This window comes from Mangifera indica, chromosome 9 (assembly GCF_011075055.1).
Source record: "Mangifera indica cultivar Alphonso chromosome 9, CATAS_Mindica_2.1, whole genome shotgun sequence".
NCBI lineage: Eukaryota > Viridiplantae > Streptophyta > Magnoliopsida > Sapindales > Anacardiaceae > Mangifera > Mangifera indica.
In genome coordinates, this window is record NC_058145.1 from 4,451,610 (window position 1) to 4,467,884 (window position 16,275).

General features: G+C 32.0%; 1 protein-coding gene across 1 annotated transcript; it reads right to left on the bottom strand.

Annotated features, from left to right (window-relative positions):
* Positions 1-3,134: 3,134 nt before the first annotated feature.
* Positions 3,135-14,639, bottom strand: LOC123225362 (putative elongation factor TypA-like SVR3, chloroplastic). The gene is made up of 14 exons (XM_044649296.1): positions 14,221-14,639; positions 13,515-13,624; positions 12,630-12,833; positions 11,571-11,747; positions 11,254-11,406; positions 10,412-10,501; positions 10,004-10,138; positions 9,738-9,854; positions 9,010-9,161; positions 8,854-8,938; positions 7,743-7,837; positions 6,683-6,848; positions 4,353-4,548; positions 3,135-3,667 (listed from the first exon to the last, which is right to left on the bottom strand). The coding sequence occupies exons 1-14, from the start codon at positions 14,435-14,437 to the stop codon at positions 3,534-3,536; spliced, it is 2,031 nt and encodes a 676-aa protein (XP_044505231.1). The 5' UTR covers positions 14,438-14,639; the 3' UTR covers positions 3,135-3,533.
* Positions 14,640-16,275: the final 1,636 nt, after the last annotated feature.

Below are 16,275 nucleotides of genomic sequence, written 5' to 3' on the forward strand. Positions count from 1 at the left end.
TAGTATGTTTGTATGTATGCATGCCCCCTATTGAAACATTCTTTTTTACTAGGCATATAGAGATTGCAATTGCAGCCTTAAAAGAACAATAGTTGTGAACCCAACTCACCACTTACTACTAGATGCATCAATTTTAGGGATAACAACTTGTCTTGAAAAAAATGGTTCATGTCCTATCTCATGCAAAAAGAAAATTATTTGAGATAAACGGAAACAATTTCTGAAAGTAGAGATGAGATGAATATATTCTCGTTCTATTCTCACCTTATATATAATTTACGAAAATATCTATTATATTTTTTATTATTTAACACAATATTATTATTATAGTTGTACTTAAACAAAGATGACAAAGAAAGATAAGGATAAGAAAAAATTATTTCTCACAAATGAAGAACAAAAATTTTCTATCATTCTCGTAACAAAAATAAAGAGAGAACAAAGATATCTCTCATCCCACCAAAACGAGATAAGGATAGTCATTCATTTTCATCCCTTCACTTTTCCATCTCTATCAAATTTCTTAAGTCTTATACTCATTAACTAAAGCAGTAAATAAAGATTGTGGGTATTCCTAAACTCAAGTACTTGAATTTGGAATATTCTCAAAAGGATCTTTTGATAACCAACCGAAGCGCATAATAAGGAAGATATGCAATTGACTAAAAAAAAAAAAAAATTATGATTGTGAAATTAAAAATACTTGAGATTAAAGCAGAAGGAAGAAGGTGTCATAAATAAATCATAATTACTAGTAAATCTTGTATCCCTTCTTCTTCCTCAACAATATGTATGTACCATCATTTAACATTATTAATCTCTCTCTCATGACATTTTGTGGAACAAGGACAGTCTCCAAACCCATTAATAAGATCTGTACATAATAATTTATTTTTTTAATTAAATTAAGAAAAATTATTTTTATGTATAATCACATAAAAGAATAATATTAAAATTAATACTCATGTAATAAATTACAATTTTAAATATATCTTGTTCATGAGTCATTTAAGTCAGTTTAGGATAATTACAAATTCAATTAACTGTGAATAATAATAATAATAATAATAATAAATATGGTGAACAACAAATTTCAAGTCAAGTCATAATTGGCCTCCTAATATAAGTTGGGGTTATTATTGTCAATTTGCTAAAAGGTTAACTTGGACAATTCATTGGTTCCTTTCGTTTCCCGCTATTTCATTGAACAACTTTCTAGTTTTATTATTAAAATATAAATAAAGGGTGTTTTAGTAAATTTGTTCACAAGGCGTTGGTTGGTTATATCTTTCAACAGTCTACACCAACGACAATTATGAGTTATTTTATATATATATATATATATATATACACGTATTATTATATAATTAGTATTATTTTATTTTAATTTAAAATAATTTAATTATATTAAAAAATATAAATTAATATATTTTTTATCTATACTCATTCTATTGGGATCCATTTTTATCTCGCTCAAACACAACCCATCTACCCTACCCGTTTGTAGGATCTACTAAATACTGCGGCTGAGTTTAAGTGGCAGGAAATGTTTTATAATTATGATAAGGGACATTTCTGTGATGAAAGAAAAGGAAAACTAGACTAAAAGGGCATGGTGTGTCTCCTTCCAAGTTTCAGGTCCACACAAAGCATCGCCATCTGTTAGGTGACCGGTCAAACTCGACGATTTTGACTTGAAATTAATGATTAACTTACATTTATGCTTTAAAATAAAGAAATACAGTGGAGATTATTATACATTTTTTAATTGAGATGCCGAAATTGTGATATTTCTTTCGATCTTAGAGTTTTAAAATGTTAATTATGGTATTAAAATAGAATAATTAAAAGCAACAAGGATAAGTAAATATTTTAATATCAATAACACAAATATTACGTGTATCCAATTTGGCATTCTGGGTTATTATGAATTATTAATGTATAGGCAATTTTAAGAATTGAGAGAAAGATATGTGGTCAAATTTGGCATGCACAGGATCTCTTGCTAGACCCACCCTGAGCGCTGCCTAATGAGAGGAACATCTTCTTCGACACAACCCTATACCCATAACAAAATAATTTTTTAAATGTATTAATTAATTAGTATTGGTTACAGATCCACTCATGATGGGTCAATCCGATTCAGTTTATTTTATTTAACTACTAAAGGTAGTTATGAGAGAAGAAGTTAGAAAACAGTTAGACACATATATTATCCAAACTGTCTCCCCAAAAATGATGAGATTATGTTAATATGTTTTTATCAGATAAAAAGGCAATACTTTTTCTTCTCTTGCAAAACCAAAAAGCACAAATCCTATCTCCCAAAATAGACATATAGTACGTGAGACAAATTAGGTCGTAAAAATCAATTAACGTTAATATCTCGCACCGTATTCAAATACACTTCATCAGAATTAAATATGAGTACGCAAATTTACTATTCACTATAATTCACATAATGTTAATTTTTGACATGATTATTCCTAACAATTAGTTTTGAATAATTTATGGATATAAATAAATAGATAATATTTATAAAATAAATTATGGATGCAAGAGTTGACGAAGCAAGACAAAGCAAATGTTTCTAGAAATGAATATTTGATTAGAAATCAAATGTTGAATGGCTCTTAACTTGTTCTAGCAGACTTGATCGTAATTGAATAATATTCCCTAGATTTAAACAAGTGGAGAACCATCTCTTCCAATGTAAAGATAATCAAATCAAAAGTCAACAAATAATGTGAATATTACCCAACTTGAAAATGACAGACATAAATAAATCAGATGGATTCATGGAATCATTTACTTCGTTTTTAATATTACATACATGTATGCAGATGAAGTAGAACCTCACGTGAATCACACCGAGGACTCTTGGCCTTTCTTGTTGAATTGAACTTTTGAAATATGGGTGAATGCCTATCCAATTTAGGATTATGTTTTCCAGTGAAGATTCAATGATATACATGATGTATTAACCTGACAAATTTCTATCAGGATATGTTTGACCAAAGAATCACCTTATCTATAAAATTAATTTCAAGTACAAGACAAAATAATTTTACATGAAATAGGAGTGGCCAAAAAAAAAAAAAAAGTTGAATTAATATAGGTATACATATACTTGATGGTAATATAAAGAAAGCTATGTTCTTGTTTATATACTTTCTTTTGGATTTATTATGCTAATTGGAAGCACAATTCAATAATCTATTATTCAATCATTTTCAGACATTCAGACTAGTGATTGTCTAAAAGCCCGCAAAAATCTTCAGCAGCCCTTATCCTTTTCACCACTATTGGCCACTCTGTATCTTTCAACAGAGTTTGAACTTCATACAATACAACCAGTATTTGAGGAAGCAAAGCTTGATTATCTCAAGAACTTCTAAAAAGTCCAAATATATATAACTGCTATGTGTTTGAACGACCCAAGATGAATCTAATTGAACAAGTATTATGCATTCACTTTTGCAACGAAAGAGGGCTTGGTTGATGGATATCTGCAATATAAGATCTAGAATAGTTTACCTCCCCTTTTTTGAAAATTTTGGATTTTTGCACATTCTGATGCTTGAGGGGGTGACCTCCACAAGTTCATCTTCTTGAATGTACTCAATGCAGTCATCCAAACTATAACTCAATGGTGCATCAAGAACCACTGTGGACAGAAGAAATTTCTCAATTAATAACAACAAGAAGCCAACCTAACATCTCTAGAAACAAAAAGAAAAAATAAACAAAAAAAAATTGTGTGCATGCAGATACAGCATAATATATCTAATAAGAGCTGCTCCTGGTAGAATTCTTCACCAAGTCCTCTGTTATGGTAACATACACTTGGTTAATGATTTAATAGTTCTTTTCTTGTTTCTTACAAATGAAGAACTGGAGGATCAGCCTAACTAGTTTTCAACATATGTATGAAGAATATACTCCATGAAAATTTTATAAAGACAGCATACACAATCTCTGGTAATAGTTGAAAAGAAAAATTTTATGACACTTAATGGCTATCAACAGGTAAATTACAAGAGATCAGAACAACGCAATTCTAACGTTTCGTTTTTACTAGTCAATGGAAATTCTCGTTGCCAATTAAAAATTTAATCCTTTAATTTGCCGAACATAAATGATGTAGCAGCTTCCTTTGACATGCTTTAGAATGCAAATCAGTGCAAACGAAAAATGATTTAAACAGCAAAAAAGCTATAATCAGATCCAGCCTACTCTCATTTTCTTCTTAGAAAGCAAAATTATTCAAAAGTAAGGTTCCATCAAAACTAGAATTTGCTCAAACCTTGCTTTTGCATTATAGAATGGTAAACATGTAAGATGATAATTACCTGTCTGTTCTTTGTTGGAGCGTATATTTGTGGCTGCTTTTTTCTTACATACATTAAGGGATAAGTCACCAGGCCGCTGATGGATGCCTACTATTTGACCCTTGTAAACTTCTACTCCAGGACCAATAAACATCTGCCCCCTTTCCTGTGAGCTAGAGAGAGCATAGGAAGTACTCGTTCCATCCTCAAAGGCAACCTGAAATCCAGTCCAGTGATTCAATTTGGTATCATTGACAGAGGCAGAGGCTCATTACCTTCTCAAAAGAATATATCCACCAAAAATTATGAGGCATGATTTTTTTTCTTAACAAATAGCTCCCACACAGTATTATAATATTGTCTATTTTAGGCTTAGTTCACATGATTTTGTTTAAATATGACATAGAATTTCCAAGATAGATCAGATCAAGGTAGATTTAGGATCCCACTTGGTATGATATTTTCTATTTTGGAACTAGTTCGTATGGTTTCGAAGGACTTTACACACCTGAGGCATAATATTGAGAGGCCTAGATGGATGAGGTCAGGGCCCAGAATCCCACATTACCGATCAAGGAGGATCACCAAAACAAAAATTGATAAATTGAAATGAATCATCTTCTCTGGTACGAGAATTTTTTAGTAACTCCAAAAGCAAAATAATGCTGGTAGACCCCAAGCAATACAATGACTAACTCCCACAAGGTATGATACTATTTGCTTTGGACCTTATCCATTTGGGCTGATCAATCATGCCATATTTCCCTAAGAGACCTCATGCAAAAACATTTTACCACACAAAAATAATAAAGTCATCTATCTATCTATCAATTAAATTTATCAATCATGCTACAATTAAGTTTTATATTATAAACTTATAAAGCATGAAACTTGTTACTATTTAATGCAATTTGGGTTTCAAAATGTTGAGTGGTAAGCCCATTATGATTAAAGCTAAACATTACAAATCCTATGTTTTATAACCTATCTTTGAAAACCAAATATTGCCTGGTTGGTAAGCTCAAGTTGTACAGAAATACTTTTGATTATTTGTACGTTGACAAAATGTTGTTTCATAATGTCATGTGGGTTATTTTAAAAGCAAAATCATACAAACTATACTTGAAATGGACAATATCAGATTATGTGGATGCATAGAATTCTCAGGATTGAAGTAGTTCTAATACGAAATCTATCCCTTTATAATAACACACACAGTAAAGTGGGAGTCAAACTCAAAATATAGGACCACTATCCCCTTAAAATGCCACATGGATTAATGTGGAAACTAAGTTCAAATTGTTGGGTTCTCTGGCCAGCACCATAATGTAGGTCTGATACAATATGTAAAGACCTAGTCTCTCATAAAATGATATCGTATGCTTAGGACTTAGACTACATTTTTCTTTCAAAATAACCCAAAAAGTCTCCTACTAATGAGTGAATATCCGATAATACATACAACTCTCTCTAACAAAGTGATATGAGATTCTGAACCCACTCTCACTTATTTATCTTGTTACTCTATGTTATACCCTTAGATCCTCAAGAGTCTAGGGTCTTGGGTGTTGAATTTTTAATTGAGAACTATGTTAGAATCTCAAGTGCAAGGTATGAGACTTGGATCCCACATTGAAAAGTATGGACAACTAGTGTGGAGTTTATATGACCTTGGGTTCTTCCATCTCAATAGCTAGCTTTTGAGGTGTGATTCTCTTAAGGTTCGTATCATTTGGTATCAGAGTCATCACTATGTCTCCCAGTTGTAATCGTGCAGCGTGGGTGGGACATTGGCATCGCAGTGTTCGCCTAGGGCTAGCAGGGAGCTAGCGCACAACTAGCCTGCGTGGGCGCCGGGGCTGCGGAGCGTGGTGGTATGTTAGGATCCCAAGTGCAAGGTATGAGACTTGGATCCCACATTGAAAAGTATGGGCAACTAGTGTAGGGTTTATATGGCCTTGGGCTCTTCCATCTCAATAGCTAGCTTTTGTAGTATGGTTCTCCTAAGGTTCGTATCAAACTGTAACCTATTTGGATGGTTATAAAGCCCCTAGGAGTTCAGTTGGTGGTTTACCAACCACCGTTGTTGGCTGGCCATCCCAGTTTGATCTGCCTAGGGGTAGGATAGGGGTAAAACCTATTTAGGCAATGACCCATCCTCTATCCTTAAAAAAAAAAATATATATATATATATATATTGGATGGTTATAATGTACTGAAAAACTTGGTAATATTTCTTTAAAAATGATGTAATAGCTATTTTTCTGTAGTGTTTAGAGGCAGCATCTGCACCATTATTGACCACATACATTCAAATGAGGTTAAAACATCACAGAGAAATTAGAAATTACCAATGAACCTAGATCCCTTGTACTAATTTCACCAGCCCAAGGTCCATAGCTATCAAACAGTGTATTGAGAATTGCTGTGCCACGGGATGCTGTCAATATTGCATTTCGCAGTCCAAGAAGGCCACGGGTTGGAATCTTATATTTAAAGAGAGTTGTTCCCTCCGACCTGGTGAAAAAATAAATTCTCACTATCACATTATTGTCACATAAACAAGTTGCCAAAAAAAAAAAAAAAGGAAGAATGGCCATTAATCATACTGCACAAATATAAATAAACCAAGGCGATAAATTCAGAAAACTATATACCACAGTCCTATGGAAGCATACAGAACAGGGTGTGAGACCATAATTATACAAAAACCGAAAGAATTTCACCAGTAATCATAGTTTAATTTATGCAGTAGCACCTTGCAAATACTATTTGTCTTGTATACATTGGTATACACTGTCTACTATAGTTGACAAGCGGATACTAAATGGCCTTTTCCCTTACCCATCACAAATAGGCAAAAGAACAGGCAAAGGCTGAAACAGTGTAAATGTCAGCTAAAATCCAAAAGAAAATCTCTGTTACCAAGAGAAATAGTTTGTCAAAGAATTTAGCCTTAATATTCTAAAGAAAAGGGTTGCAAAGATATCTGTCTACAGGGAGTCTTTATAATGTGGTGGTTTTTCCATTACTAACACATGGTTAAAGAGTATGCATGCAAGTATGTATTTATGCATACATGTAACTAAATAAGAACTCATGCACATGAAAATAAATGCGCATTTGCAAGCGCAGGTTAGTCACATATCTTAAATTTTATATAAATAGTCAATCTCAATCACAAAGTTTTTAAATTCGGACTTCATTAACAGGCAATAACTAACACTAAAAACCAAAAAAATTAAAAAAAAGTCAGAATCTTTGAAACAGTGAAACTGTCTTTTAGTATTTATTATATATACATAACATATAAGTATGTACATATATATACATACATATATGTATATATGTGTGTGCGTGTGTGTATAAATCTATGATAAAATAGAAGAAGTACAACGAAGAACTATGTACCCAACTCCCTCCATATCAAACATCTGCCCACGTCTTTTGCCAAGAAGTTCAACTACTGAACCCATGTGTTCTTCTGGTACCTCCACAGTGGCAATCTACAGATGAACATCTTGTCAGAAAGAAGTAACTTAACATGAGTTGATAACATGGTTTTTTTTATTAACAAGAAGGTATTTCTCACTATAAATCATTAGGCAAATTCTTATCATAATTATGCCAAATCATGGCTTAACGCTATTTAAACACTGCCTTATCTGACTTTTTATTTTATTTTTTTGTCTTTTTGAACATCACCACACACTGTGTTGCCTTCATTGTCTTCATCCATGTGCACACTATTGACATTATTTTTACATTTTAAACATAAAGTTGATTTGTTCTCAGCCACTGAATATACACAATGGCCTAGAACATCAAGTCCATATTTTGTTAAAGCAAGACTCTAATGACTCCTAAAAGCTTAAATAGATATGTAACCATTGTATGAGTTTGAATCCTCCATGTATAATGCGCTTGCATTTGGTTTAGGGCATTTGTTACTTGTTCCAGTTATAATGACCAAAGCAACAAAAATAATGCTTAACCCTAAGGGCATGTGGATCGAACAAAACTACAAACACAACTGCTTATACAAGCTTAATCATAAGTACAAATTATTAAAAACTAGTTAGTACAATAAAGGGTTTCAAGCACAAGACCATTTAGTTGAGTTCACTCTGACACCACATTAGGAAACCACTTGAGTCACTTGACTCAAAAGTTTTAAACTGATTAAGCAGGACACAACAATAGTACTTAAGATCAATCAAATATAAATTCTAAACCATTCATTTTGTTTAATTAATGATATTTTAACTTCAAAGTCATCAATACAATTCTTTATACTTGAACTATACAGATGAATGGTTAGAATTTTTTGTGTCACTCAAAGTCAATTTGAAGTTAAAAGACCTTGACCCCAAATATATAGCGGTAGGATTTTTAACTTCAAATTTTTATCATCTAACATTAAAATGGACACATGCACATAGAAAAATGCTTTCTAATTAAAAAGAATATCATGACATACTTAGACCTACGTCAAATATAAAGACTTAGTTAAGAAAATCACCTCATATGGTTCCATCAATTTGTCATCCACCTTTTTGTTAATGACTTTTGGTGGTCCCACCATGAATTCATATCCTTCTCTTCGCCTAAAACACATGATCATTTTAGAGTTTGCATGCTGAAAAGATGAAAGAGCACCAAATTACCTTGCACTTACATATTTTCTATGAGTATAGTTATATGCAAAGTACCGCGCCCACTAACAATAAATGTATCAGCAGTTTCACCATCTTCGACCCTCATAGCCAAATTGCGCTCAAGCTCACGGTAAAGCCGATCTCGTAATTTCCTACTAGTGACATACTTTCCCTGAAAAGAAGCAATATGAATTACTTGTGACCATTAAGGCAACACCAAGCAAAGATCTGTTTTGAGCACAAGGGCACACAGCTAAACATTGCTAAGTGTGTATTAGCACCGAAGCAAAATATAAAACATATGTGTAGCAAAGTGCTTACAAAGAGCGTCTTTATATTTACAGTTTAATTTAAAAAAAAAAAAAAAAACTTGAAAACTACAGCATACAAGTAAAAAAGAAACAAAGGTGGACATGGTGTCTACAATGATACATAACCATCCCTAATATACAGATTTCTCTAACTTTTTGTGCACATATGAAAAATATACATATTTCCCTCTCTCTGTATCCAAGCAAAGAGAAAATTCTCAAACTCTGCTCACAAGAACACTAAAAATATTTTGAACAAACCTTTAGAATTGCATGTAATAATCCCAATATGATCTGGTACTTCTAAAAGTCATGCACACTTTCATCTCTTGCTTGCCTAGAAATACGCCTTAAAGCAAAACTCCACAGGATAAAAAAATAAAGTCTATGCAGGGAAAGCAATGACACAATTGCAGAATATTCTTTTATAGACATACCTCACGACCAACAAATGGTGAAGTATTTATAGAGAAAGCCATTTTGACAGTTGGTTCTTCCACTTTAATTGTAGGTAGCGGTTTTCCAGATACTTTATCAGCAATTGTCTCCCCAATCTGATCAAAGAGAAAGAAAGTATTAAGTCATAAAATGTTCCCCTAAAGAAGTCCTACAATGAAGCTTTTAATACCTTGCATTTATCTGAATAAAAAAAATGAAAAAAAGAGAATAACCCCAAGACCATGCAAAATTGATGAACTCTTACCTGAATATCATCAATTCCACAAACAGCACATATATCGCCAGCTTCCACAGTTGCAGCAGGAACTCTGCTGAATTTTTCGTAGACAAAAAGTTCACTAACTCTTGAAAATCTACATGATTCTTCTGATGTGCATACCTTAGGAGCAAATAAAAATCAAAATATTAGAAATATGCAAGAAAAACAAAGTGTGAGTGACAGAGAGTGATGGCCCTGCATAAAAAACCAATAATAGATTTCCAATCTAAGTTTGAAAAAATGGATTTCTTTATAAGACAAATAGATTGGGAAAAAAAAAAAAAGATCAAGCCACCAAAGCACTAGTGTAAATTATCAAATAGATAAATCACAATCATCTGGCACAATGATTTTTGTTCATATGGAGCAGCCTCCAGATTCAAAGAAACTCACCCTCACTTCCATTCCTTTCTGCAGAACTCCAGCATGTAACCGTCCAATAGCTATCCGTCCTTTATGTTCATCATATTCAATATTTGTAGCCTAAGACAATTATAGTAAAGAAAATTACAAAATAATCCAAGAAGAGTCAAGACAAAATCTGAAGTGACTTTTAACTTGAAATTACACCAAAGGAAACCCGTGACCTATAATACAAAATACAGATCAGAGGAACCTAACCATCTCAAAGTTTCAATTTCCTTGCAGAGGCTATTTCAGATCCTTCTATAGAATTCAATGTACCAAATTTTCTGGATAGGAGTTCTGTTTGAGATTCATCTCATTTCTCTTGCTATTAAATCTATTTCTCTTGGTCAGTTATTACATAAAACAAGTGATTTATTTTTCATTTTCCCCAACAAAACTTTTTTATGCCAATAAAGAATGAACAATAGTCATTTAACCATATGTTAGGTACATTGCCCTATTTTTGTGAATTTGATCAGCTAAATCAGAGACCATATTACTCTTATGAAGCCAGAAAGAAGGCCGAATTCACTTAGTACACTTTTTCCTTTCTACTAATTAGTCCTTCAGATTTCACTCACACAATTCAAATTGATCAAGTCTTTCCAAAAGCTCACATCTTGTTAGAGAAATCTGGTTTGCATAAAGTTTATTGCACATGAAACTTATATATGTTCAGAAATATATCAACAGTTAGAAAGCTTCTAACCCTAACAGATTTTGGGACACCATGTCGCATTAATCAGAAGAGAATATGATTAACAAGGCAGCAGCCATAAAAGATATTTAGAAAATGTTAGAATAACTATATAAGAACAACCACTAACCAGCATCTGTAGTGCTCCATCTTTCTCAATACGTGGGCCAGGTATGCATCTGATTATAGACTCAAAAAGTGGCCCAAGATCTTCTGCCAAATTGTCAGGAGAAAGTCCTGCCTTCCCTTGGATTCCACTTGCATATATTGCTTGAAAATCACACTGCATGTAACAATTACTTTTTAATGAGATTAGACTTTTGAGGCCATTCGTTGATGAGTGTGATTATCTGGAAAACTTCAGATGCATGGAACAGTTTATTTGACCCAATCATGTCCACAATATCAACAGATCATCTTGATGTCCTGAATTCACAAAAACGATACCTGTTCATCCGTTGCATTTAGTTCAATAAATAGTTCAAAAGTGGAATTGATAACATAATCAACACGAGCAGAAGGTCTATCTATCTTGTTGACAACCACTACAACAGCATGACCAAACTCCAGAGCCTTCTTTAAAACAAATCTTGTCTGTGGCATTGGACCCTCAACAGAATCCACCTACAATGAAAAAAGGCTCTGTCAATTTACCATTAAGATAACTCCAGTAAATAAGAAGACTAAGCTATGCTCTTATACTAGTAAGACAACCCCATGACATAAGGGAGAAATAGATGCCTAAAAGAGAAGCCTGAATACAAATTTTATAAACTTTTAAACAATAAATCCACAAAATTACAAGGCCCTGTTTAGGGCTTAAGTATTTCTAGACTCTAACAATAAGAAACAGTTAAAGAGATAAGCAGGCCAGGAAGAAAGAACTTTATATAACACTGAGTTGCCTAAGCATAAAATTTTGAAATATTATGGATTTACAATTCCTTCAAGACCAGATGCAGATAAACTATGGAAAGAGAAAATGGTTGTGGAAGATAATAGAAGCATTTATATCAATATAGAAATGACAGCACATTATTACCCCTTTCATCTGTAAAAGATAGAGTTATATGAGGAAGAAGAAAAGGAAAAAATAAAAAAATCAAATCAATACTCAAACATAAATCTTAAAATAAATCAATTTAGTAATCGACACACTGATTTTTGTCTTAAAGTTTTCATGAATATACTTGAGTGAAGTTTTTAACTGTTGAGGTCCAAATTCAACAGAGTTTGGACTGTACAGCTTAGCAATGTATGGAATATAGCTTTTGTTTCAAGCATTGGTTCTGTTCACATTTGTGATGATATTTGCATGTTCATAGACAATAAACAAAGTTTAGATGCATTCACGTCCTTCAAACACTGGTGTATTTAAAAGTGTGAGATGCAAAAGGTAACTAATGCTAGGAGAACCTTTTTTGCATTATTTATTTATTTATCGCTCTCTTTTGCTCACTTGGATCACACATTAGCATCCAGATAAAAGAAGGCACAAAATAGTACCACTAGAAGAACTCCTTCCACCATATTGAGAATGCGTTCCACTTCACCACCAAAGTCTGAGTGGCCTGGTGTATCTATTATATTGATTTTTGTGTCCTTGTAAGTAATAGATGTATTTTTGCTTAGAATTGTAATGCCCCTTTCACGCTCAAGATCATTTGAGTCCATAATCCTTTCCTGTACAAATTGGTTATCCCGAAAAACCTGCAAAAGAGAACAAGTATTCGAAATATTCACCATTTTATTCATATCATTGCCATAGGGGGGAGGGGTGATGAGGTTTAAGATTAATATAGACTTACTGGTGAACTTCCTGGAAGTCTCAAGTGGCTAAAATTTATAAGTTATCGCCTATTTGGTTTCTGATTAATATAAAGCTAATTTGGATGTCTGAATTTTTTATCTTAAATTGTTTACAAAAAACCTCTGACTCTGCTCTCCTGTATCTTCCTGCTGAATAAATATTTCATGACACCATTTTCATCTATTTTTCCAAAAAAAGCCAGCATCTGAAGATGCTAACATCATGTTGGGAACTAAGAAATCAGGGTCTGGAGTGAACGGTATAACTAATCACTGTTCTTAACATGAAACTAAATGCTGCTTTTTTCCATTTCAAGGAGAAAAAAAAAATGACCTTTTGCTATTAAATTGCATTTGCTCATGAATGAGCTCCAATGTTAGAGTAAACTCGCATTACTTTGTTAAGGGCAAAAGCAAAACATTCAGCACAAAGAAAACACAATGTGCAAGCTATAACTAGAGTTTGTTAGGTAAATCATTTTTAGATTGTTTACTGTGTTCATTTTCAAAATAAAAAAGTACAGAATATATTTTATTTGCTTACGGAAGAAACCTTTTGAACATGAGTCTGTAAGGCATTACCTTAGATTGTTTCAACATTGCATCAACCAAAGTTGTCTTTCCATGATCAACATGAGCTATAATTGCTATGTTCCGTAAATCATTTCTTCTCATCAACTGGCTCTTCTTCTCTACATCAGAGTAGCACAATCACACAGAATCATGTTTTACAATAGAAAAGGTGAAATTTGCATGAAATGCTTTGTTAATAATTTTATTCATATAAGTCATTTTCAGGAAAAGAGAGAAAATTCGTACAAAAACTTGTGACATTGTAGTGTGTTCATTAATATGAAGGTTCCCAAAAAAATTATAACATGGTTTGGATAATTACTAACTATCACACTTAGGTGAAACTTGAAGTTCTTTGAGTTAAAGCGCTAAAAATGCTTTGTGAAGAAGCACTCATGAAACTGTAAGTGTCAATTCAAAATTGAAACTGAAGTGCTTTTACTATTTGATAACGTTTTCACTAGTGCCAAAAGAATCAAAACTGCTCCCAATTCCACTACCGTATGAATTCTAAAAAATATTGTACATCGGATAAAACATTAATCACAAAATCATTCAACAAAACAAATTATTCATAAAATGAATTAACTACAAACACTCCATGAACATAAACAATTCAGGAAAGCAATGAAAATTAAATTAAAAATAGCAGCAAAAAGACAGACATTAAATTTAATAAACCAGCTAAAACAGATAAATCTGGAAAGTGAACTACCAGTGGCGGCTTCGGTAGCTTCAGAAATGGAGCATCTGATTGGTCTAATACAGTGAGTAGTCGTAGTTGCAGAACGAAATTTGAGATAGGTGATTGGGAAAGGAGATAAGTTGAAACCGAGTCCGAGACGATGTTTAGTTAACAAAGGAGAGGAATGAGTCCTCCGAGGGTTAAGAATAGAGAAGGAAGAGTTGTGAAAGCTAATTGCCGTCTCCATTTCTGCTCTGCAAGTGTAAGTTCAACTCTCACAAGGTGAGAGGGCGAGCTTCAGATAAAAAGAAACGGAGGATTTGACAAGTGAGGCTGTTATTGAGAGTAACGAACATGTCATATATACATATACATGGACAGAGAGAGAGAGAGAGATAAAGGCCTGGACTTACTCCCAATCAAGATTTCATACGTTTCCAAACTCATATTTGTGAGGCTTAACAGATCCAGATTTTATCATATTTGTGAGGTTTAATATTTATACAAATATTAACCTAAAACTTAATTTAATTTATTAAATTATGTATATTATATAAAAGAAGTATTTTGATATTTGATAATATATTAAGATGTTAAAAAAATATGATACAATTTTCTCCCTCTCTCGGGGTTTCCAGTAAACCCCTTGATGTAATTATTATTTAAAAAATTGCATTTGCCTCCCTCTCCCATCACATTGATTCAACCCAAGAGATATTTCTCAAACCCGAGATTCCCCATGTTGAATATTTCTCCCCTGAGGTGACGTTCCGATTTCAAAACCATACAATTATTTTAAACCAAAATCTTATTTTTTGACTACCATTTTAACAATAAACGATTCTATATCAACTAAAATATAATAGTTTTAAACTAATTCATCCAAGATAAACAAAAATTAAGCATAAAATAATTCTTCAAAATCAAAAACCTTAAACTAAAAATGCTCAAAATCTTTAATTAATTAGTAAAATTTTAAACATTAAAATGATTCAAACAAAATAAGAGAAAATATACTAACTTTCATTGTTATTTTTGTTGTCGGAAAGCTACAGATAAAAGGGGGATTTTTGGATAATTTTGTTTAAACCCTTAATGTTGAGGACAATAATATGTATTTGGGGCTGTTGCTTTTTTTAATTAAACTTGTATTAAAAGGATAAAAAAAATACATACGCCAAAAATTGGGCCGAAACCTAAACAAAACAACTCCACGGCATCCTAATTTATGTATGAGGGTGCTGTTTGGTTGTGCCACTCTTTCAGCTGCGAAGGCTCCAGATTTTCCACATCCTCGGGTGGGATGGATAATTTTTTTTACTAAGCATAATAAATTATCGTAAAAATATATAAATTAAAAAATTATTATGCATAAATTATTATTATTATTATTATTATTATTATTATTATTAAAATTAATTATTATAAATAATTATTATATTTAATTGAATATAATAAAAGAATATTTAAATATTATTTTACTTAAATATTTAAAAAATTATTGGATATAATTATTCTAAAATATTTTATATATAAAGATAATTTTTATACTTAAAAAATAATAAATAAAGATAAAATTATAATAAAATCAATATTATCTTAGTAATTTTTTGATACCTAAAGATAATAATTTGATAATCTTTTATATTATATGTCATATCACTATTAGTAATAGAAACTAACCATAATATTTTATCATTTACAAACTAAGCAAAATAATATAAATAATAAAAAATATGTTATAAGAGTAATCTTTGATTACTTCGAACCAAATGTCTCTTTAGTGTTCCACAACTTCCACTTCACCATTTTTATATAGGTCTTTTATTAGAATCAAGACTATGGCATGAGTTCACATGTCGGTCAGGCCAAAATTTGCATGTCTTATCGAGTCTTGAATCATATTAGGTTAAGGCACTTAAAAAAACAAGTCTAGAGGGTTCTGTCAGTCCATTAAATTTGAAGACCCATAATACGCCCTACATAAGGTGAGTCATACCTTTGTGGGTTTTTGTAGGCCACTATGTTAAAAGTTTATATATATATATATATATATATATATATATTTTGTAAGTCATATCAAAC

Bases quoted from the DNA above. Each gene is read 5' to 3' on its own strand.
- LOC123225362 (XM_044649296.1), bottom strand. From the start codon at position 14,437: ATGGAGACGGCAATTAGCTTTCACAACTCTTCCTTCTCTATTCTTAAC. The intron at 8,939-9,009 runs GTAAGTGCAAGG...CATGTGTTTTAG, and splicing joins ACTATACTCATAGAAAATAT to GCGAAGAGAAGGATATGAAT. The intron at 4,549-6,682 runs GTAATTTCTAAT...ACTGGATTTCAG, and splicing joins CAAGGGATCTAGGTTCATTG to GTTGCCTTTGAGGATGGAAC.